The sequence below is a fragment of the Typopeltis vanoorti genome, chromosome 25, assembly GCF_054136105.1.
Source record: "Typopeltis vanoorti isolate ZY-2024b chromosome 25, IOZ_Tvanoo_1.0, whole genome shotgun sequence".
NCBI classification, from domain to species: Eukaryota; Metazoa; Arthropoda; class Arachnida; order Uropygi; family Thelyphonidae; genus Typopeltis; species Typopeltis vanoorti.
In genome coordinates this window covers 51,232,187-51,258,042 of record NC_143573.1, presented here as the reverse complement: position 1 = coordinate 51,258,042, position 25,856 = coordinate 51,232,187, and the positions used below count along the sequence as shown (strand labels likewise).

The 25,856-nt window shown below is 35.4% G+C and overlaps 1 protein-coding gene across 4 annotated transcripts in view; it reads right to left on the bottom strand.

Annotated features, from left to right (window-relative positions):
- Art1 (arginine methyltransferase 1) overlaps positions 1-23,607 on the bottom strand; it is a 181,488-nt gene extending 157,881 nt beyond the window's left edge. The window contains exons 1-2 of one of the 4 annotated variants that reach the window (XM_090414715.1): positions 23,336-23,601; positions 21,543-21,600 (exon numbers count right to left, since the gene is read on the bottom strand). Coding sequence is in view for 1 of the 4 variants with exons in the window: in XM_090414714.1 (XP_090270840.1) it covers positions 23,336-23,353 (18 nt within the window). In the remaining 3 variants the exon portion in view is untranslated. Of the gene's footprint in view, positions 1-21,542; positions 21,601-23,335 lie in introns of all 4 variants that reach the window. The other 3 variants (XM_090414716.1, XM_090414717.1, XM_090414714.1) reach the window with 3 other exon arrangements.
- Positions 23,608-25,856: the final 2,249 nt, after the last annotated feature.

Below are 25,856 nucleotides of genomic sequence, written 5' to 3'. Positions count from 1 at the left end.
AATACCACTATATAACTTCACTTTACCTGTCGAGACATGAAATGAAATAATTATTCTCTTATCTATGTCCATAGTATTTCTTTGCTATTTGATTATTACAACCACTGCTTTCTTTTCTTTCTGGGTCTCACTATTCAGCTGTTTAGGGAATAGCAGTCAGCTAAAATTGTAATTTTTACAAATAGCTTATCTGTCATTGTCCATACTTAAAAAGTCTCAACTTTAAGTCATGAAAGTTAGATATGAAAGTTAATGTTATTTTCTATCCTTAGGAAGGAAGCTGAACAGCATGAAATAATTTTTTTTGCACTTCTATTTATACAGAATATTTTTTCCCTTTGAATACGCCATAACATCATATTTTTTTAACATCCCTTTTGCTATTTTGTAATAAAAATATTATTAGTGCTACTTTGAAATTTTATCATTAAACTTAAATAAAAAATAAAAATAAATAAAATTTATCAAAAAGCCAGTTCCATTAGGAGAATATTTTGTAAACAGAATATTTCAAAAAATAAAAAAATCCTGATAAAAACTGGAATATCATACAAAACAAAATTTGATCATGAGACAACATGAGTATCTTCTGTTGAGGACTGCTATGTAGTTTTTTCTGAAATGCATGTTTGAATAGGAAATGGTTTTCTTTCATTTCCATTAGAAATGAAATTTGATAAGAACAGTAATAGTTAATCTTACTTTCATTCACTCTTCCTGAGAAAATGAGATTAATTGAATATTATGCAGCTATTGTTATTATCACTCTACTGTTTACATTATAATAACACAATGTAAACAGTAGTGATACTACTGTTTACATAATGATAACACAATGTTTTCTGATATAAATTGATGCATACATAAGTCCCTTTATCCCACTTTTGGTAAAATACTACTAACAGTAATAATAATTCTAGTGTGCAAACGCACCAATATAGATATATTTCGAATGATAAACTATAGCTAAAGTGCTATTTCAATACTGTTGCATAATACCTAAACTAGCAGAAAATATATACATGACAATTTACTTCATAAATTTCGTTTATTTCAATTTGTAGTGAGCGATTCTGGGAAACCAAGAAAGTTGAAATGCAAAGAACTGCAGATCATGTTATATAGATTATTCATTTTGTGATATGATTAAAGATGTTTGTATAGTTCACTAGGAGCAAAATCATAAAAGTGCAGACCTTCAAGCAACCCGAAGTATTCTTCGAACTATAATTATGAATGAAAAAAATTAATAAATAAACAATGCTTAATTTGGAACATATGGGTCAGTTTTTTTTTTTTTTTTAAGATTTGGATTTTCATTATTGAACCAAAGTGGCTAAAAACACATAAAACTGAAAATTCTTACCAGCCAAGCTACAAAATTTCTTCACTACAGGATCCCCAAGTTAGCCAACAATATCAAAAATGCACAAACTTAAAAACAGAAACCGCACATAAATCAAGTGGCATAGAAGATGAATGGGAATATTTGAAACAAATTCTCACAAAATCAGCAACAGAAACCTTAGGAATAAAGCGAGAATGGATTAGAAAAAGAGGACTATGAGACTGGAACAAAGAAATAGAAAATATAATAAAAACAAAAAAGGACAGTTACCAGAAATGGCTAAATTCCAAAACAATAGAAGCAGAAATAGAGTATAAAAGAAACAGTGCAATTGCAAATGAGAAGTAAGGAAAAAAACAGAGAGAGATGGAACAATTTCGTAACAGAACTAGAAAAGGATTTATTTAAGCCACGACCCAAAACCTATAAAGTAATAAAATATATGAATAAAGAAATAAAAAAAGATAAAAATACAAACAATAGTTTGGAAAAATGGGTGACCTATTTCCAAAATCTCTGGACAGATGAGAATAATGAAATAAAATTTTATAAAACAAAGAATGACCTAATAGAAAATATCACAATGTTAGAACTGAAAAATACAATAAATTATTATTATTATTATGTGACACCAACAGGGAGTCCAAAGACTCATCAAGGGAAAGTGTGCCAACAGCATCGAACGATTGACCCCTTCCAGCTACTAACCACGCTCGAACTTGCTTAACTTTCTGCAAGCCATTAGTAGCAGGAGGCTCTACCAATCGACCAACCTTTGCAGGCAAAGGTTGGTCGATTGGTAGACTTCTGAAATTTTTTAATATGGTTTGGATGGCTGGAAAAACTCCTAAATCTTGAAAAAATGCACTGGTTATCTAATCTATAAAACAGGAAATAAAGAAAATTCTAATAACTATAGAGGAATTAGTCTTCCAAATACAGGATATAAAATATATGCAGGAATATTAAAAAGAAGCTAAGCAGTACTGTAGAGGACAAACTACTAGAACAAAATGGTTTCCGAAAAGGACAATCCTGCATAGATCCAATTTTTACTTTAAATTATTAATAAATTATTCTTAAATTATTAAGAAAAGAGAAGAGAATTTCAAAAAGAAACACATGTGGCCTTTATTGATTATGAAAAAGCCTTTGACAAAAAATTGTTCAAATATATATATTTATATATATATAAAATTATAACAATCTGGAAACAGTATAATCCATTTGGTATACAAATAACCCCACAAATGAAGATACACTACTATTTGCAGATGATCAAATAGTATTAGCTACATCAGAAGATGTAGATCTAAAAGATCTACATCTTCTACATCAAATCAAAGAAAAAACAAAAATAATGGCATTCAAAGGAGAAAACCCAATAAGAAGTAAAATAGTGATAGATAGTAAAATATTAGAACAAGTAAATACTTTCAGATACTTGGGATGTGATTTATCATGCGAAGAAGAAAAAGACAGAGACCAAAATATCAAGCTATGTCAAAGTAAATGGCATAATAAATAATATATTTAAGCCATCCCTAGTACAAAAACACACTAAAATCAGACTATATAATGTCTTGTCAAAACCAACTCTACTATATGGAAGCAAAACATGAACCATAAAAAGAAAAGATGAAAAACGAATTCAAACAGCAGAAATGAAATTTTTCAGAAAAACAGCTGAATATACCATGGGACCATAAAACAAATGAAGAAATCTTACAATCCCTGAAAATCAAACCAATTAATTACTACATAAGATAGTATAAACAAAAATAAACAAAAAAAAAAAAAAAGTAGAACATTTAAATCGAATGGACAACAGCAGACTACCAAAAATATTATACTGATAAAAAATATGTGGAAAAAGAAGAATTGGAAGACCAAGAAAGAGATGGCATGAGACCCGAACAGGCCACTTGGCCTAAAATTCATGTTTGGAAGAGGAAGATTTTCATTAAATTATAAAATAACTGTCTGAGAAAAATTATCTTACATTAAGTTCTTTGTGAACAAATAAAATGTGCTGGCAACTAAGAGATTATACAAAATTACCATAAAAAATTTATAATGATATCACCTTTCCAATATAACACACACAAAAAAAAATCTTGATTCAAGTTCTTTGAGAACAAATAAAATGTGTTGGTGACTAAAAGACTAGACAAGATTAGCACAAAAAATTGATAGCGGCATTACAATGTGATATAATATTTAAGTGAAGAAAGTATGAAAGGATCTCTTATTTTGTCCTGGCATTAAAAACTGGTTATACAATAAAAGAAGTAGAAAATATATAAAATAATTCATAGGTATTTAGTCTAATATAACAGATTCCAGTTACCCAGCATAGAGCAAGGAACTATGATTCTTGCTATGCATCTGATGCATATGAGGGTCAACTTGCACTTCATCCATATTCCTTCAACAGATTGTATACATCATATCCAGGTTTTGCTGGACATGTGTCCTGGCCAGTAGGGAGGTTAAAGAACAAAGATTTGTACAATGCTTATGGACTGCCCTTAAATGAGTAATAGATTTGGAGTTAGTTTGTCTATAGAGAGAGCTTTGTTCACAGAGTGTGGAAATGTAAAGTCAGAAGGCCATTAGAATGGACTCTCTCTCTCTCTCGCGCGCGCATGTGTGTGTGCATGCGCGCGAAGTCACCCATGAGAATGAGTGTGTGAATAAACAAAAAAAATGCAGAATCTAGCCTCTCGGGCAACAATATCAAATGGGATAATCAATTCAGGGTGTAAAGGTGATTTGGGGAAGCTACAGTTTCTATATACTAATGCTAGAAGCATCAGAAATAAGAGGAAGGAGTTTTTGGCATTGGTTTGCAACCTCTCCAAACATTATAGGATTAATGAGCCGTGGCTAACAGCAGAAGTAGTTACAGGGATAGAATGTAATGGATTTAGTATTTTCAAAGAGGATAGAATAAACAGGACAGGGGATGGGATACTACTAATAGATGAATTGCAGCCATACATATGACAGCTCTTCTGAGTTAAGCTGGTGTGAGATTGAGGCCAATAGCACAAAGTATGAAGCCAATTTGTCTGCTTTGCAGGATGAAAATCCCTGCTACACTTGTATGAGACTGGCTAACTCACCTTCAGCTGAAAACAAAGATTATTCAACAAAGATAATATAAAAATTTGCATCCTGGATGGGATTTGAACCCAGATCTTTCCAACCAAAGGGCATAGCTGAAACTGACTGCACTACAGAGGTTCGAATATCTTGATATGCATTGTGCAGACAGTATGATTCTCTTGTTAGTATCTTGGGATTTGGGTTATTGATTTATAGACAGCAAATACATCTCTTTTGGAAAAGAGGAAAGGTCCAGATTCTGTGGAACTGTGCTTTACAGATATATTTCACTATATGCCAATGATGAAAGGAAATGTCCCCTCAATAAAAACTACTATAAGGCAGATGCAGACAGGCAAAGACACACAATTCATTCATAAACTAGTAGCATATAAAGTTCTTCCAGCTTCAGTCATGTCTCTCTCCTAAGAAAGGGGTGCTTGGCAAAACCATATGGCCTCACAGATTTTAGGGAAATGCTTATTTCTAGGTAATAAACAACTATAGAAAGTTTTCTTACTTTGTTATAAATTAAATTTACCAAGAAATTATATTCTTGTTTAATCCTTTATTCAAGTGTAAGCAAACGAAGTTTGTAAGTGAAGTTTCTTCACAACTAGGCTACTTGTAAACAGAGGCTAATGACTTCAAATTATTTGACTTAGTATTCCATTAATCATCAGTGGAAACCAGACACAAAGAGACATGTTTACAGAATATGACAGTCCATGCAAATAATATTGAGTTTTTAATGCCACTTGTCACATACTACAGATTATTAAATGCATGATTAAGGTTGAATTATTGCCAAAGCCATGTACTTCCCATATATAAGTAGTAAAAAATACATTGGATTAGAGATTTTATACTGAATTTTATATTCAAAAGAAGAGAGTGTAAGAAAGTTTTTAAAACAAATCAAAGTTGAGCAGTTTCAGAGGTAAACTGTAGATTAAAATACACAAATATTATTAAAAAAAAATGAAAGAATCTGAAAACAAAATGTTGGAGGCTGAGCAAACCCTGAGTTGATCACTTCAGGGTTTGCTCAGAAAAGTGATCAACTCAGCCAGAGAGGCATGTGGTAATATATAGTCTACAAGAATAGAAAAATTAAAGTTAAAGGGGTGGGCAAGGAAAAGAAAGCATATAGAAAGTTACTGGCAATTAAGTCAGTCTGCACTCTTAGCACAACATTTCCTTGTTCTAGCTTCACCTTGCAATTATACTGATGCACCGATTATGGTCCATTAATTAATTTCTGCCCAAAATATTTGCAATAATAAAAATTATTAATCCTTATTTTTGTGAATATGTGTTTAATAATCTGTAGTATGTGACAAGTGGCATTAAAAACTCAATCACTTGCATGGACTGTCTTATTCTATAAACAATTTTTTTTGGAGGTGGGGGCAGGGAGCAACTGCTAAAAATCCTTTCAATAACCAGCACCTAATTCATTCATATTTTGTCCAGTTTAAGAAATAGAAAACAAGACATTTGAAGAACATTTTAAGATTACTTTCTTCCCAGCTCTAACAAGAATTAAATGTAAAAGGGGAAAATTTAAACTGGAAAAAAAAATGAAACAAAAATGTACCTGTTGGTAATATATTGTCCAGCTAGTACAGTGATTACTTTATGTAATGACATATTAATAGATTTATAGCATAAATAATGTTTTGTATCTTTTCTTTTATCGATTGGGGGGAGGGAGGTGCAATGTAAACAAAGTGATTAAAGACATGATTAGTTTTTATATTAATCCAATTTTGCATAACAGAAGGCTGTCTCAAGCCCCCACCTTTAGTATCATAGCCATTTGTTATGCAAAATTGGATGTCCCCCCCCCCTGTCGCCAGTAGTACTATCCTTGTGGTACACTCTTGGTGCTTTGACACAAAAAGCCCCAGAAATGTAATGCTCGTAACATGAAGCTAATGTCTCAAACCAAGCATCCAAAGGTATCAAAGCCTCCTGGTCCAACTGCAGCAACAATGATAAAAATGATACTAAAATCAAAAATTTCCCACATTATGAAAATAGCCGTATGAAAATAGTTCAGCTACAGTTAATTTATTTTTCTTTTTTAAAAGAAATAAAATAAATTAACTGTAGCTGAACGTATGCTACACATAACTGCTTTAGAGCATGCATTTATGCAAAATGGGAATATGGATACATGTTCCCATTTTGCATATTCAAAATGGGAACATTCATTTGCTGAATTCAAACCAGTATCCTTGAAACTCAAAGGCACTACAATGAAATATTATTATTACCACCCCAAGACCTCATGGAGTCAAAGACTCAAACACATTCACACTCTTTGCAGACACCACATTCTCAGGCAAGGTATTCCAATCATTCACAACTCTGCACGAAAAAAACATGCCTCTCACTCCCATACTCTTTATACAGTTTCCAGGGATGACCTCTGGTTCTCCCCTGATCTCCCACTATTCTCTGTAAAACTTCTCCAGCATTGATCCTATAACAACCCCTTACCAACTTGTAGGTCTCTATCATATCTCCCCTCTTCCTCTTGTCCACCAGACTCTGCAAATTACATCTTCTCAACCTTTCCTCATACTCGACATTCCAGAGGTCAGAAACTACCTTAGTCAGTCTAAGGTAACGTTCGCCCACCGATTAGAGATCCTTCAACATTTCTGCGCATGTCAGAAAAAGGAGAATCCATGCCGATAATAGGGTAATCAGTCTTTATTGTGGGATGAGTTGTTTATTATTACAGGTCGGAAAATTAACTTCTATTTTATGATTATTGTAGTTAACTATGTTGCTTATATAACAGTTGGAAAATTTTACCTATAAAGCGTTGGCGACCAATTTGTACATTCTTCATTTCTTTCTCCCCTTCGGCATGAATCGACTATTCTTGGCAAGACGCAAGTAGAGACCTACAAACGGTGGGCGAACTATAGTTTTTCCTTCTGAAAACCCTGTGACCAAATCTGGGCACAATAGTCCATGTGTGGCCTAATCAAAGCCTTATACAACAGAACAAGAATCTCCCTACTTCTACATGTCAGTGTCCTCCGCATCATTCCCAGAAGCCTTCACAATTTTGGCGATGTGTCCCCTAAATTTTAGATCCTTATCCACTATCACCCCCAGATCTCTTATATCCTCTACTTCCAACAATATATTCTCACCAAGCATAAATTCTGCATCCCATCTTTGCTTTCCAAATTTTAAAACCTTACATTTTGCAACATTGAACTCACATCCCCATTTCAGTGCCCAATCACTCAATCTATTCAAGTCTTTCTGTAAGGCCACAACATCTTCACTACACCTCATGGTTCGTCCCAACTTTGCATCATCTGCAAACAACTGAATATCTCCATCCAAATCTTCACCTATATCATTAATATACAAGTTAAACAGCAATGGACCTAAAACAGACCCCTGAGGCACTCCACTAATGACTTTCCTTTTCCTGGATATTGCTCCCCCATACACAACTTGTTGATACCTATCAGATAGCCAGTCTCCAATCCAATGCACCAATCTAATATCCAAACCCATCTGCTCTAGTTTGACTGTCAACTTATCATGTACTCTATCAAAAGCCTTTGCGAAATCCAAGTATATTACTGTGTATCCTTTTCCTCTGTCCAAGGAAGCGGATACTTTATTGTAATAAGTAAGTAGATTACTAAAAGGTGACCTCCCTTTAGCAAATCCATGCTGTCCAAAGATATTGTTATCAACCCAATTCTGGATCCTAGTTCTCACAAGCTTCTCCAACGACTTAACCACAACACCTGACACACAGATAGGCCTATAGTTTGATGCTTGAGTTCTCTCACCTCCTTTATGAAGTGGCACAATCTTGCCCTCCTTCCACTCCTTAGGAACTTGACCGAGTGCAAGACTCATATTAAAAAAATATGTCAATGCAGATGCAACTCCCCGGCACATTCTTTCAGAATACGTGGTGATATATTATCAAGTCCCACAGCCTTATTAACATCTAGTTTACTCAACTCTCCATACACCTCTTGCTCACCTACAGTCAGTCTCTCCTCCCCATCATCAACTGCTCTCAATCCCTCCATGAAGTCACATTCACAAGATTGAAAGATCTTTATGAACTGCTCATTAAGTATCTCCACCACACATTCTGCATCAGCTGTCTTTATACCATTTTCTCCAATCAATGTCATCCTTCCATAATTATTCTTTCTTTTGCTGGCTACATATCGAAAGAACTCCTTAGGATTCTTTTTTGGCTTCATTAGCCAACTGCTGTTCATACCTTTCTTTAGCTACCCTCACCAACCAAGTCGCCCTCCTTGCTTGGTCTTTGTAGACCTCATGGAATTGGTTATTTCCACTTCTCTTATGCTGCCTTCACAATGCCCTTTTTCTCTGTATCGCATGCTTAATCTCTTTATTCATCTATCTCCGACCCACCTTATTTCACCTTCTCACCCTTGGAATACATTTAGACATTGCATCTACTAAACAGTTTTTGAAAATCCCCCATGCTGCATTGATCTCTTTTCCAACTAATTCCTCATTCCACGCTACACCCACAAGCTGTCTCCTGAGCTCTTCATAATCACCCCCCCCCTTGTAGTTCCACATATACCTTTTTCTCACAGAGGTCCTCACACTGCTGGAAACCACCCAGGTAATCACCTCATGGTCACTCTCACCAATTGGTGGATGATTTGACACCTCATTTACAATTACATCCTCTGATGAGATGACCAAATCCAAGACCCTCAATCCTCGTGTGCCCTCTGTTACATACTGTCTGAGGTAGTTATCCCTCAAAAACTCATTTTCTTTACTTCCAGTTGCTATCTCATCATTCCAGTCTATATTGCCATAATTAAAATCACCCATAATGATCATCCTTTTCTTATTTACTTGGCTAATTTGATTGTACATTTCATTATCACCACCATCCACATTACCTGGGCTATAACAACATACCACCAAGTATTTGATTCCATTCACCTCTATCTCACACCATACTGCCTCAAAACCACTGGCACTATTTCCCTCTTGCATCTCCACTTTATATGGACATAACTCTTTCTCTATCATCAATAGCACTCCCCCCTCCCTTTTTTACCCCCTCTGTCCTCACGAAACACATCATACCCTTCCATCTCTATTCCTGTCAGGATGTCATCCTCTTCCAACCATGTCTCACTTAATTCTGACAATCTTTGGGTGTACAGACACAATTAGTGCAACCATTTCATCTGCCTTGTTTCTTATACTTCTAGCATTTGTATACAAACACAACAGCTAGTTCCACTGATACTACCACTCACTCAATGTGATCTCTCCATGCTTGACTGGGACCATTTTCCTTTCTGCTTCTTCATTTTAAAATCCTTTTCAATTCCAACTGTTTCCTCTTGATCCCTGGTCATCCCATTCCTGCCTACACATGCTCACCTTCTCTTGGAGCATCCACCTTTCTCATGTTGTGTACCCCTGAGCCTCCCCGTTTCCCTGCTTCTCTTGCACACCCATTCTCTCATTTTCTATACTCATACCACTCACTTCCCCATTCATAACCACCTCTTCAATCTCTCCTGTCTTACTCTCCCGCTCTTCCACATCACTTCCCACTCGATCTGATTCATTCTCTCTATTTACTTCTCTACCTTCCAGCAGCAGTCTCTCCAAGTGACTCACACCATAACCACTCAAATGCAGTCCATTGCTCCCATACAGCTCACTTCTTCCCTCAAACTCATTCCACACATTAACGAACTGTAGATTAATATACAGTAGATACTATCCAACTATAACTGAGACAGAAAGAGGAGGAAAAAACTGAAGTCCAAACAAGCAACTCTGAGAATAGATAGACATAAAGGATGCCTTAGCCATTGAGCTGAAAGTGATCTTAAAATTAGTCTTCAATTTCGTAAATTACTAGAACCATACATACGGGCCACTATTGAGTAAGAAACATGCAAATATACAACCTCTCCTTCCCATGATGTTTTCATAAAAAGGGTTTTGGCAAGTCAGCAAGCATTCCTGCAACAAAAGGATATTATCCTAGGTGACAGAAATGCCAACTAGATCCAGTAGGAGATAGTGACCATCACAATATGAAAAACCACTTAGCTTATTGGAGGCATGAAATGGTGAATGCCAATGAAGTCTCCAGAACAGGATTTCCGATTCTTATCCCCTTTCTTTTCTATGCAGTGTAACACCCATCAAGGGCATGCCAAACATACATACAAACCCAAAACTTCCTCCATGTAAAAGATATATCAGTAAGAATGGTAATGTCACAGGCTAGATACCAGATAATAAAATTCTGAACCTGTCTGGAGGCTTCCTGGTCAGCTGATGCATAATTCCACTCCCACATTTTGCCAAGCTGCGCTTGGAGAAGGACTCCAATAGTGGCATGTGGTAGGCACTATTGAGAACATTATGGCAAGGAGACTGATCGTTCTGTAAGTCCAAGAGTATCTTCTCTCACTACATATCTCCACTCCATTCTTTCATCTAATGCCGAACCAAAAACGAAACAAACATTGATGGTGACACTGTGAATAAAGTACAAATACTAACTAAAAAAAAACGCAATATACAAAACATGCCAGTATAACTACACACCCCCACTTTCACATCCATTTTACCAACATACATGCCATCAAGATACCAACATGAACGCATGCCAAAATTACTGCCATCCAAACACCAGAACTCCCAATTTTGATAGAAACTCAGCTGCATCAACCAGAATCTGCCTTCAGTGTCCAAATTACTTTGTGAACTCTGATACAATTGGCCTAATTTAAAATCCTCTACTTTTGACCTCTGGCTCAAGGTTTCCTTTACCCGTCCAGTAAATCTGCTGTATTTACTGGTTGCCAAACTCTGAAAGCCACTGTGACCTTTTCACCTTCCTATTCGTTAAGCTTGACCTGATACCCAGTTATCTAAACAGTGAAATAATCTTAGGTAACCTTAACAACCACAACTCCAACTGGCTTCCCGTTTCCAACATCACTGACCAAGCTAAACTAGATGTAGAAATTTTTGCTATAAGCAATGCTCTAGCATAAATCATACATTTACCTATTCAAATTTCTGATAACCCTCCAGTTCACTTCTCCTATTGGTAACTCAGATCACAATCTTGTGCAAGTCTTCTCTCAACAAAACACCCTTTCATTAAGCACTCCTCTCATCCACGACATGTCCTTTGGCACAACAAAGGTAGCAAGTGGGATGAACTCTAGAATTCTACTCTTTTTTTTTTCAATCTCTGACTATTGCTTCTGCCCTTGTGATCCAAACACTTCCTGAGCTAGTCACAAAAAATTCTCATCAGCATGAAGGATCCAATTCCAAAATGCTTGTCTACTTTTCAAGCCCTGATACCTCAAACAAAAGTAGATGGAAAAAACTAGCCTACTAGAGGTGGATTACAACAAAAACCCAGTTTCATACTCTGCCTATGCTGAATCACATGAAATAATAAAAAAAAAATTTTTTTTTAAAAACCATCAGCAAATCAAATCTGACTTCTAGTCTTTTGCAAAAGGCCATTGGATGCAACTTTTGCTCACCTGTGCTTTCATACATCTCATCTAGATGGCACCACTGTTGGCACAAAGATAAAACTGACTCCTGCAAATCACCTTCAGCACAAGCCTTTTTTTTTTTTTTTGCAAAAACACATCAGAAGAATACTTGTACACTATTCTGGTCCCAATGGCATCTCTCCAGTAGTACTCAGATATTGTGCTCCAGAGCTAACACCTATCCTGTACTATCTCTACAGTCTTCTGTACTTAGCCGACACTTATTCCAATGTATGGAGGGAGCATATATCCAACATATTACAACTGTCAAACTACCAAATGATTGCCATCCCCCTCAATCCTCTGCAAAGTAAAGGAGAAAGTCATTAACAGCCAATTTCTCCATTACTTAGAGACATACCAGTTAATTAGTGACCACCAGTATGGATTCCAATTAAGATTATTTGCAGCTGGCTTCTTAGCCTATTTATCATTGTTCATGAATCCAAACAGTTGCTTTACAAAATATGTCATCTCCACCAAACATAAAAACACAGCATTTTATATTTGCAATTTGAAGAGATGATGGCATATATGTTTATCTCCCTTAACCCTGTGGAAGTTGGGGTCGAAAAAATTGCAGTGTAAGTCGCGTGTACCTGAGAGATTCTTGTAGAAAGGCTTATATGTTGGTAACACATGACTATTAAATTATTTAAGGAATTTGCAACATATACTGGAATATTAATTAAAAGAAACTTTAATGCATACTTCCTATATTTCTGCAATGTCACATTGCCATCTTCATAGGAACATACAAATGACATGTGCATGCAGGAACTTATCTTCTGCCTCATTTGCTTTTTGTAGTTTCTGCATACACGTGTCATATTTGTATGTTCCCATGAAGATGGCAATGTGACATTGCCAAAACATAGGAAGTATTCATTAAAGTTTCTTTTAATTAATATTCCAGTATACGTTGCAAATTCCTTAAATAATTTAATACTCACGTATCTGAGAGATGTGCTAAAATGTGATAAAATTTAAAAAAAAAAAAAATGCAAATATAATACATGATGGTTTATTTATTTTCAGTTACAATCTAGAAATTACTGAACTAAGAAACAAAGAAAAAAAAAAAAACTAAACCAATATTATACTGACATCGGAGTTTGCAGTATCTCTCAGAAACAATTTACTATCAAATATCACTTTCGCATTCGACTATCATTCTCATCATCAGACTCGAGTAGCATTCGCTGAATCTCTTCAACAACTGATGGATTATCCAATCGATATATTTTTACAGCCATTTTCAACGGTAAATAAAGAAAAAAAAAAGCAACTAAACCAATACTATACTAACATCGGAGTTCATAGTATCTCTCAGATACAATTTACTATCAAATATCACATACCTTTACATAACATGTGTTAAATCAAAACTGACCGCATAAACAGTGTGGAATACCACTCATAATATATGAATACGCAGCTAGTCATGACCTCCAAGCTATACACTGGATATGTGTAAAAATATTTATATTAAACAATTTGTTTGTATCTGTCAGATCAGCCACGACCTCCGCAGGGTTAAAATATTATTTCTACAATCTTCTAATCTTCCCTAGTTGGTTTTTTTTTAACTTTTGGAACTAAGTGACTCATTGTTACCTTTCTCAAGCTTTTTTTTTTTTTTGCGTGCTCCACCTTTGCAACGAGTTGCCCAGTGTTGTACCACCTTACCCCAGTCCTGAAAATACTTTCAGGCGCAAACTTTGTTTGCTCACACTTGGATAAAGGTTTAAACTAAATTTAATATACTCAAGCTTTGTGCTATTCTGTTCCATTTTTTGTACAATGCCTATGACACATGAGCAAAAATTTTACCATGATCTATTTCCTTCACTTTGTTATTTAACATAAATGACATACAATTATGCTGCATACCATCATGGTCATTTGTGGTTTAAGCTAACACAGAATACAAATGGGTAGGCTAGTTCCTAAACTGATTCCCATCCTCGTTTGTTCAATATACAGATGGATAACTAATAACGGGCATATCATGCAAATTGCACATTGGATCAAAATTCCCGGTCTGCATTACTTAGAATGCTAAATAGAGGCCTTCTCTCAGTGATCTAGCTTTAACTGCTGAAATTATGTCTGAATTGAAAAACATAATAATAATGCTTTTTTGATTAACACAGTTTAACAAAGTGTACAAGATTGGTGGAAACATAATTCAAAAGTAATCCTGAGCTGTGCAATCGAGGTGCTTGGTGAGACATCTGGAAAGATTAGAGAGCAGCAGGAGGGTTGGTGGTGGAATAATAATATACAAGGTGGCAGTGACAGCTAAGAGGAAGGCAAAGCAGAAGTGGGATGAGTCAAGGGTGGAAGAGGACAGAGAAGTGTACAGAGAGAGAGAAAGCAAGAAGCCAAGAGAGTTGAGGCACAGGCGAAGGCCATGGCATATCAAGATCTGTATGATCAATTAGAAACAAAGGAAGGACAGAGAAAAATTTACCAACTAGCGAAATATAGAAATAAAGCAGCAAAGGACATCTTACATGTGAGGCAGATCAAAGATGCTGAAGGAAGAGTATTATGGAGGGATGTGGACATAAGAAACAGATGGAGAATATACTTTGAGGGACTTTTGAATGAGGAAAATGCAAAGACTCACAGAGAAGATGGGCAGCCTTCTGAGGGGATGGTGCAGAACATCAGTAGAATGGAAGTGACGGAGGCCATGAAGAGAATGAGGAATGGAAAATCGGTGGGCCGCGACAGGATTCCAGTGGAGGCATGGAAGGCACTGGGGGAAGAGGAAATTGACCTGCTGTGGGACCTGTTCATGAAAGTTTGCCAACAGGAAAACATACCTGAGGAATGGAGGGAGAGTACTCTTGTCCCCATCTACAAGAATAAAGGGGATGCACAAGACTGTAAAAATTACAGAGGAATAAAGTTGATGTCCCACACAATGAAAATCCTAGAAAGGGTTCTTGATGGAAGATTGAGGAAGGAGGTGGAGATTGCAAAGGAACAATTTGGTTTCATGCCTGGTAGATCAACAACAGATGCTATCTTTGGGTTATGGCAGATGATGGAAACAACGGGAGCTACATCTGGCATTTATTGATCTGGAGAAAGCATACGATAGAGTGCCAATGCAAGAAGTGTGGAGGTGTCTGAGGGAGAAGAAGGTTCCGGAGAAATATGTCAGGTTGGTGCGGGAGATGTACAGAAATGTGAAGACACGTGTTCAGACCTGTCTGGGACAGACAGAAAGTTTTCAAGTAACAGTTGGCTTGCATCAACGGTCAGCATTAAGTCTGTTTCTGTTTAACATTGTGATGGAGGTGGTGACGGAGGAGGTGAGAGAAGATGCGCCTTGGACAATGTTGTATGCAGATGACATTGTGCTGTGTGCAGATTCAAGAGAAGAAGCGGGAACTAAACTGGAAAGATGGAGAAAAGTACTGGAAGAGAGAGGTATGAGACTGAGCAGAAGTAAGACAGAGTATATGTGTTGCACAGTGGGCGGTGGCCAGGAGACAGATCTGGAGGTGGAAGGAAATGTCATCAGGAAGGTGAGGGACTTTAGATACTTAGGTTCAACAGTGGAAGAAGATGGAGGAGAGAAGGAAGTGGGATGCAGGATACAAGCGGGTTGGAGGAACTGGAGGGAGATGGCTAGAGTGTTATGCGATAAGAGGGTGCCGATCAATCTGAAAGGCAAAATCTATAGGACAGTAGTGAGGCCAGCTATGATGTATGCTACAGAAACTGTGGCCATGAGGAAAAATAACATCAGCAGGATGGAAGTAGCAGAGATGAGAATGCTAAGGTGGATGTGCGGTGTGACCAGAAAGAATCGTCTGACTATGTGAGGGGAACAGTGAAAGTTACGAACTTAGGAGCGAAGATACAGGAGGCAGGGTTGAGATGGTTTGGTCATGTGATAAGGAGGGAGGACGAATATGTGGGAAGAAGGGTCATGCAGATGGATGTGCAAGAAAGGAGGAAGTGTGGGCGGCCAAAGAAGAGATGGAGGGAGCTGGTAGAAGAGGACTTGAGGATGAAGAACTTGGATGTGGTGACAGCCCAAGACAGGAGGATGTGGAGGAGACTCATCATCAACAGTGACCCCACTTAAGCGGGAGAAGCTGCAGAAGAAGAAGAAGAAGGTTATGAATCTTATGTCATTAGTACACATTTTTTATATGCATTGTTTGCACAAAATGGGCTGTTCACTATTTATCAGTCAGCTGTTATTTTTATGATATTAAAAATGAAAAGTTTTAATTTTTATTTCTCTATAATTTGCTGGCCTGGTTTGCCGAGTGGTTAGCATATCCGCTCTCCAGACATCTGAGCCAAAATGGTTCGAATCCTGCTGTGGGCATGGATATTTTTGATTGCCTGCAGTAATACTAGTTGTGGTGGTGGGTGGTAGATGGCATTGGTGTAGTTGCGGTTAGAATGAGCTGAAGAGTAGGTACCCTCCCTCAATGAGTCTTTGGACTCCCTGGAGGTGTTATATAATAATAATATTTCTAAGGTTAAATAAAAACACAGTATATGAAAAATGTTCTAGTGTCTTGGTTCAATTACCAATTAAGAAAATCTTGATTTGCAGATGAGATAACAGCATAGTATTACTCTAAAATACTTCAGTAAATAAAATTTTTCAGTCAAACAAATATATAAAGGACAACTGTACCCATTTGGCAATAATATTAGAAACTGGATATCTGTATGGCTTATTAAGAACTTCGATTTGATAAGACACTATTTCAGCTAATGTATTTATATCTATATAGTCAATCGTGAAGCATTAATACCTCTGGATCCTTTAGTCATGAAGAATATATTTTGTGCATTTATATATTATTTCTAATATATTTGAGAAATTCTTGACTGTTCTGAAATACAGGGAATAGGAGTGACTAGTGAATTCAACCATAACTTTTAAACTGATGTCAGACAAATATGGTATAGCCATTATCTTCAAAGTAAAAAGAAAAAAAAAAAGGCAAAACAGCAATGTCTCCTGGAGCTTTCAACAATAGAACTAAATAACCTGACTAGCAGCTTTCAAACTAATCTGCCACCCATCTACACATGAGAATATGAAACTGAATTCTTCTAAAAATTTTTTGCCCAACATTAACGACAGTTTGCTGTTAAGATATCCTAGTGCTGCTGATACCACAAGTCTTTTAGCCAAAATGATTTACGAATAGGTTAACAACTGCCATCTAACAGTTTGCATTTCTCTGCATGTAATTCACTGATTTAAGAATTACATGGAATGAATTTGGTAGTTAACCATAAAGAAAAAACAAATTCACTTCAACAGTAAAATGAAATTAATTTGTTATAAAGCTTTGAGGTCTCTCCTGTAGTGTCTTCTCTTATCAGAAGTGAAATTTTACCTTTATATATATATATATATATATATATATATATATATATATATATATATACACACACACACACTTCCCCCCACAACACAAACACCTTTAGAACCAGAACATTTGACAATTAGTGATTTCTACTTACTAAGGCTGCTTATCACTGTACTTGTTTTATAAGTAACAAGAAAAGCCCTTGTTGATTGGAATATGCAGACAGTACTGAAGACCTCTATACAATCCAAAGTAGGTTTTGTGTGAGTGTGTGTGAGGGAGGCTGAATACATAAAGGAACAAAGTGAAATTCTGCTTTTTCATTACATAAAATTAGATTAACTATTAAAGAGATCATAATGTCACTGGCCAGCAGAAATTTATAAGTAAACATTTTCATATGTTAAACGAAATGAAATTACCATTCTCAATATATGTTTCTATCCTTCGTGTTCAAGAAAGAACAAACTTTTTTTTTCATCACTAAATAAACACACCTATTAACCACAGTGATAAGTTTTAATATGTAAATATTTCATCCCAAGTATCTTGGGACATCCTCAGTACAGTAATTCAAACAATACTAGGAATAACATACAGTTTAGGCACATGATTACAATGGAATCTCAATATGTGTGCAGTAACATGTTATAGAAGTAAATTTAAAAATTAAAAAAAAAAAACATATATAAAGAGATTATTTTACACAATTTTGTATGACAATTTCCCATACTTTAGGAATAGTAAGAACGTCGTTGCGATTTAAATTTGGTCTGTGTAGTAAGGCTTCAGTACTTTCTTTATATAAATGTTCATGTTTATATAAAGATCTATGTAAAAGTTTCGACTTTTCCCAATGGATCCTATAGTTTGGGTTTTCAACTCCATGTTGAGAGAGACTAGATTTCTGCGGTTTCAAAAGACGAATGTGGTCTTGATGTTCCGAGATGCATTTCTGAACAGATCTACCTGTCAGTCCAAAGTAAGACAAATTGCATGAGCATGTGATCTCATAAACGCCAGGTAACATCAGAGGTGAAAGTTTGTCCTTAGGAGAAGGTAACAAGTTATAGATCTGGTTGATGGGTTTGTAAGTAGTGGCAAAATTGTATTTCTTCATAATATTTGAAAGAGTTTCTTCAGAGGAGCAGAATTTGTGTGCTCTGGTAACTAGTGATTTATTGATGCCAAATTTCTGAGATGGATGATGAGTGGAAGAATTGTGAATGTAGTGACCTGAAAATGTAGGCTTGCAATAGACAGGAACCATCTTTTCAAAAAGAAAAGATGGTTCCAGACGTGGTGATGGAACCATCTTTTCTTTTTGAATGTGTAAATCCAGAAAGGAGATACACCCTGTGGAGATTCTTTTTGTAGCGTAAAGTTGATGTGAGGGTGAAGGAGGTTTATTTTATCTAGAAACAGGTGTAATTCATGTTCGGGATGATCCCAGACTGCAAAGATGTAGTCGACATATTGTAGACAAATTTTTGGTTTGGGTTCAAAAGTCAAAATTTTTTCTTCCAGGTGTTTTAGAAACAGGTTTGCTAAGTTTGGTGATAAAGGAGACCCCATTGCTGTTCCTTCTTCTTGCTCGTAAATTTTACCTTTCCAAGTGAAGTAACCGGATGTAATAACAAATTTGAATAATTCAACTATATCAGGAAGAAATTTTTGAGTTAATAATTCTACTGTTTATGGGGAACGTTAGTGAAGAGAGAGACAATGTCGAAGCTAATTAACAAGTCAGTTTTTAACAGTTGAATGTCTTTTATTTTTGCGTGAAACTCTGTGGAATTTTTGATTGAAGAGTGGCCTATGTGAGGACGGAGAAGGTTAGATAAAAATCTTAAACCTTGTGAAGCTTAGGTAAGCCATAAATTCTAGGTCTAGGATGGTATGTCTTGAGTTTTTTAATTGTTTTTTCTTCATCTAAGGAGGAGGTTCCATCAAGTAACTATTTAATTTCCTGAGCTGACGTTTCGTAGGATCATAATCCAGTTTGGCGTAAGTATTACGACGATCTCGGAGTAGTAAATTCATTTTTTCGGTCATATGAATTGGTATCAAGAACCACAGTGGTATTTCCTTTGTCAGCTCTGGTAATGATTCTGTTTTTATTACGTTTTAAGGAGGTCAGAGCTTTCAATTCTGATGGTGGGATATTTAAGTCCAAAGGTTTGGCATCATAGATTATTTTTGCTACCTCGAAACGAAGTCTGTTGGCTTCAATACTGGAAAGATGGCCGATGTTTCTCTCTATGTTATGTATGAAATCTAAATATGGGAAACATTTAGGTGAAATCACAAATTTATGACCTCTTGCTAGAACATTTAATTCGTCTGTTGTTAGTGGATGGTTAGATAAGTTGACTACCCATTTTTTTGGGATGAAATATTTACATATTAAAACTTATCACTGTGGTTAGTACATGTGTTTTTTAGTAATGAATTCCCACAGGTTTCATTGTATAAAAATGTTTTTTTTTTTTTTTATCCAGCACCCATGACAATCACCAAGTAATAAAGCCTATATGCCAAACTCAAAATAAAGAAATATCTACAAGAACAGTTCTTCAGATTTAATTTACTAATGACTAAATCCTGACAGAAAATGTGCAATATTCAAATATGATGCATAGTCAGAAAGGAAAAATAATAGATGAATATGCAAAGAATTATCTGTAATTTTTAGTAATGCTGTCATAAAAGACCATAAACTTAACATATATAAGCAGCTTCCAATAGTTGCCATGTAACTGAATTTCCATTCAAAAGTTGTAGTTTCTATACATTTTATAAAACTTATTAAATAAATTTTTCCAAAACAGCCAGGATCAAAACTTACGTGCCTGAGATGAAAATGACTCAACTTGGCTTTGTGTTCTGTACCTTATCTGTATGGAATTTTTATATGAAATTTAAAACTTACTGATCTTTTAAATGGATTTTTCTTTCACCAAATTTAAAAAAAAAAAAAAAAAAAATTAGGGACTCTTTTTTTTACATAAACTCCATATTCTTCCATCTTACAGGTGTTGCATGAATCGCATTCACAAACGGTTCTAACCTTCTGGTTCTATACATTAGTACTGTGTTGGGCTTAGGGACAGATAATTCATACATACTAGCCCTAGAGACTACACTCTGAATGTGTTCTTGTAAAGTACAATGAACAATGAGAAATTTACCTGATAAAAACATACTCGACAGGCAAGAGACCCAAATTATCACTACCAAAATTCCATTCAGGTTGGTATCTAGAAGTGTATTATTCTTGCATCATTTGTGATAAAGTTAAGAGATCTAAATTATTATTATTATTGCACCCTCCATGGAGTCAGCACTCATCATGAGGTTCATTCAACTGACAACATATTTATCGTACCGAATCTTAAAATCCTTAAAACTCATTTCATTAACAACACATTCTGGTAATGCATTCCATTCACCAACAATTCTCCATGCAAAAAAATCTACTTACTCCTCACACCCTCTTCACCACTCTTGCATAACTTCCAGGCCTCTCTGGATTTTCTCCTCTCTCCTTCTACTCTTTTTATAATCCCATCTGGATTAATCAGATAAAATTCTCTCACTAACTTAAATGTCTCTATCATCATACCTCACTTTTTTTTCCCTCCTATCTACCAAACTCTGCAATCCACATTTCTTCCACCTCTCTCCATAACCAAAGTCCTGATATTGTCTTAGTCACTCATCTCTAGACCCTCTTCAATGTTTTCCCATCTCGCTGAAACACAGGTGACAAAATTTGAGAATAATCCAAGTGTTGTCTGGCCAGTGCTTTATATAGTGGCACAACCACTTCCTTATCCCTACATGTTAGGGTACTTCTTATCGTAGCAGCAGTATGATGTGCAGCTTTTGCAGCACTTGCAATATGCTCACTAAACTTCAGTTTATCATCAACCTTTTTTTTTTTTTTTTTTTTCACTTTGCAAATGATGCCTGTGTACAATAACCAAACTAGAACCATTTATTTCATTTTTTACTTTGCAAATGATGCTTGTGTACAAGAGCAAACTGCAACCTTATATATATATATATATATATATTTTTTATATTAATGAACTGGAAGTAATTTACCCTAGATACTTTTAATTTCAAGAAAATAAGTTAGAAGCTGTAGTTAGCAAGCAGGAATCTGGAAAATATAATTATACATCCAATTTCAATATTTCCTCGTGTTATTTTTGATATATTTATGTTTTTACATAAAAATCAATATTTGTATTGTATAAAAATCAAAAAATAAAATCACAATAATTCTTGTACTGATAAGTTCATCTTCATCTTTCATTTACAAGTAACAGCACTATCACTTTTTTAAATTATTAATGGTAGAATAAGAAAATATTTTTTAACATGACAAACTATAAATATCGACAATACACAGTTTTATTGAAATAAGGCCAACCATAAATCCATCTCGAGGATCAACAATAATATAGAAAACTTTATGCCTAATTTTTATTAATTTATCTAACCTGGTGATAAGGTTTATACATTAGGTATTCATTTTTTAAGGAAATTACAATGGAGGCCTACTCTCAGTTGACATGCTTCATCATCATTACTTGGTGAAGTGCATGCACATTTCTTATTATAATTTGTTCCCTGATGATGGCAATTTGACTACTGAAATACTGAAAGTATTAATTAAATTTATTTAATTTAATATATTAGTCTACATTTTAATTTCCTTAAAAAATAGTTAATTTACCTAGCATACCAAAATGGCAGCTGATTATCACACACAAATGAACTGTTGCTTTTTTATTTTTATTTTAAACTTTTAACTATTATTCTTGATAATAATGATGCATTCAGAAATCAAATGCAAAATATCTGTAAAATTTAGTAAATAACTCATCAAAACTAATCTGTTTCTACATTACTGCAAATTTATACAAAAAAAAAATAATAATAAATAAATAAAATTCAGAATGGTTATTTATACATTTTCTGTGCACAGAACTAATGTACATAATATAATAGTGTCAGATAATCAACCTATCAAATGCTATTATTTTTCTCAAATCAAGGATTGGGTTGTTGATTTACAGCCAAAACAAACAAAGGTATGGGGCCAACATAATGTCTGTTAATTATGTGTGTTCTGATCAGTTTGCTTGTTTTGCATGAGAAAAAAATCCTACCACCTGAACACAAGGCATAAGCTATGAAGTAAGAAACAACTAGACTACATGAGACTCATACAACAAAACTTCTGCGAAAATATTTTTTATTGGAAAAAATATTTAATTATCTGCAATCGAATGAATTTGCTTTCTGCTCAAATGTGCTAAACTAGGCCTGGCAGGATAATTTTTCTAACTATCTCCTTTCAGATCACACACAATCACGTATATAATATATTCATACATAAATAATAAACACTTCTATTGTGATCAATATACATTCTACATTGTCAAACCAACAAAACATCAAATATTAAGTTATCAGTATAGTGGAATACAGATTTCGGGCAGTACTGGCGGTTAGTGACTAAACAAAGTATTCATATTGAAGACAGGTCTTTATGGCCTATTTTGAAAACCCTGAGTATAGCAATCACTAGTAAAAATAGCTTTGTTTGTCAACAAATACGCAAAAGATTAAGAAATGGATAATAATTATAAAATGAAGACCCTGAAACAAAGCACAAACAGATACACAGACACGGAATTGCGGCGAAGTGGCAGAAAAATGCAATCATAGCAAAAACAAAATGAAAGATTTCGACTTATTGCTGCTAAAACTATGATCTTTTTATGAACAATCAAAACATTTAAATGTATACATGAATCGACTGAAATAAAACTGCAAATATCCAAAACGTGAAAACAAATAGCAACAAAGTAAAGAAGCAGACTCACTTCCATTTGTTCCGCCATGTCGTTTACAACCCACGTGCTTCAAGCCGGCAAATACAAGTTTCCTGATTTCCACTTGTTCAGAATTAAAATGGGTTGCTTTAAAATAGATAAAATTGTAACTCAATACGGGCCTAATTATCTTAAATAATTATCATTTTTGACGTACCTATAACGAAACAAAAATGCAGCACACTTAACACATTCAGACTTAAGAAAGAAATTAATGAAAGAAACGAAACTGCATAGCCAAGCCGTTCAGAAACAGGTTCTTTCCAGCGGTTTACAAATCCCTAGCGGTTGATAATCTGGTTCTTTATAATCATGAATTTTAAAATTTCAATATAATATATAATATACGTTAATACTATCTCCTAAAAAAGGATATATGTTTATTGTTATTATTATTATTTTAACAATGTCTCCATGGAGTCAAAAGACTCATCGCGGGAGACCCGACATTGACACACTAACCATTATTTACACAATACCTGTCATACCTTTCCTTAAATTCATTCACAGTTGAAGCATTCACAACCACCTCTGGCAAAGCATTCCACCCATTCACAACCCTCCAAGTAAAAAATCTAGTCCTAACACCCTTGTTAACCACACTGTTACACAATCTCCAGGGGATGGTCCCTCGTTCTCTCACATCCTGCACTGGTCTTAAAAATATCATCAGTATCAATTTCCTGTAAAATCCATTTAACAATTTAAAGGGAGGAATCTTTATCTCGACGATTTCAATCGAAGGTGAGTTAGCGGATCTCATACGGAGGTAGTAGGGTTTTTTCTCCCGGAAACTCGGGTTTTTCATCCCTCATACAGACAAATCGGCCTTTCAGAACACAAACAATTTACAGACAAAAAAAAAATACTAGTTGTGGTAGTGGTGGAGGTGGGCGGTAGATGCCGTTGATGGAGATGATTCGTGGTAGAGGTTCGGTGTAGTGGTTGAGACAGTTGTAGGTGTCCTGCCGTGATGAGTCTTCGGACTCCTTGGAGGTTTCAATGATAATAATAATAATAATAATAATAATAATAATTTAAATACCTCTATCATATCTCCTCCCCTACGTCTATCAGCTAGTTTTTTGGAGCCCATAGATCATCAATCTATCCTCCTAGGGAATATCCCACAGACCTGCAACAATCTTTGTAACCCGCCTCTGAATCCTCTCTACCACTTCCGCATCACCAAGAAATCCTGGCGACCAGATCTGTGCACAATAGTCCAAATGCGGCTTTATTAATGCCTTATAGAGTGAAACAATAACTTTCCTATCTCTGCTTGTTAGTGTGTTCCTCAACAGCCATGTAATTTCATGTGATGTTTTGGCAATCTTTGCAATACGCCCTTTAAACTTAAGTTCTCTGTCCACAATAACTCCCAAGTCTCTTGTCTCATCAACTTTCTGCAGTTCAGTTCCATTAATATAGTAAACAGCATGCGATGTCATCTCCCGAAGTACATCACCTTACACTTAGCCACGTTGAACTGACAGCCATTTACCTCAGTCCATAGCATCAGCCTATTTAAGTCATCCTGTAAAATATCCACATCAATTGAATTGATTATCGCTCTTCCCAATTTTGCATCATCAGCAAACAAGTGGATATTTCCATTCAAGGTATTTCCAATATCATTGATGTACAAATTAAACAATAGAGGACCAAGAACTGAGCCCTGAGGAACACCACTAGTCACTTGGCTTTTCCTGGACTCAGCTCCTCCGTAAAGCACTCTTTGATATCTGTCCGCCAGCCATCCTTTAATCCAAATCATCATCTTCGGATCCAAACCCATTTGCTCTAATTTATGTAACAGAGTTCCATGTGGAATCCTGTCAATAGCCTTTGCAAAGTCAAGCAGTATCACTGAGTAAGGATTTCCTTTATCCAACTCCACTGTTACTTTATTATAGAACGTAAGCAAATTACTTAGGCAAGACCTGCCTTTCACAAAACCATGTTGCCCCTTATAAAGTATCATATTGCTGTCCACCCAGTCCTAAATTCTAATTTTAACTAATTTCTCCAAAATCTTAACCACCACTCCAGATATATTGATTGGTCTATAATTTGCAACATCAGTCTTGGAGCCTCCCTTGAGCAATGGAACTATTTTCCCCTCTTTCCACTCTATTGGCACTTTACCAGAACTGAGGCTTAAATTAAACATCCTGGTTATAGGAGTTGCTAATTCTCTTGCACATTCTCGTAACACATGGGCCAATATGCCATCTAACACAATGGCAGTGTTAGCATTAAGGTTCTTTAATATATTAAGCACCTCAATTTCATCTATCTCTATACTCTCATCAGTCAATGGCACATCTGACACTGCACTATCACTACGAAGATGGTACACTTTTGCGAAATGATCACTAATCAACTCAACTATTTGATTAGCTTCAGTAATTTCCTTACCATCAACACTTTTTAAAGTAATCTTTCCATGGATATTCTTCCTTTCACTAGCCACATAGTGAAAGAACTCTTTAGGGTTTCTTTTGGATTC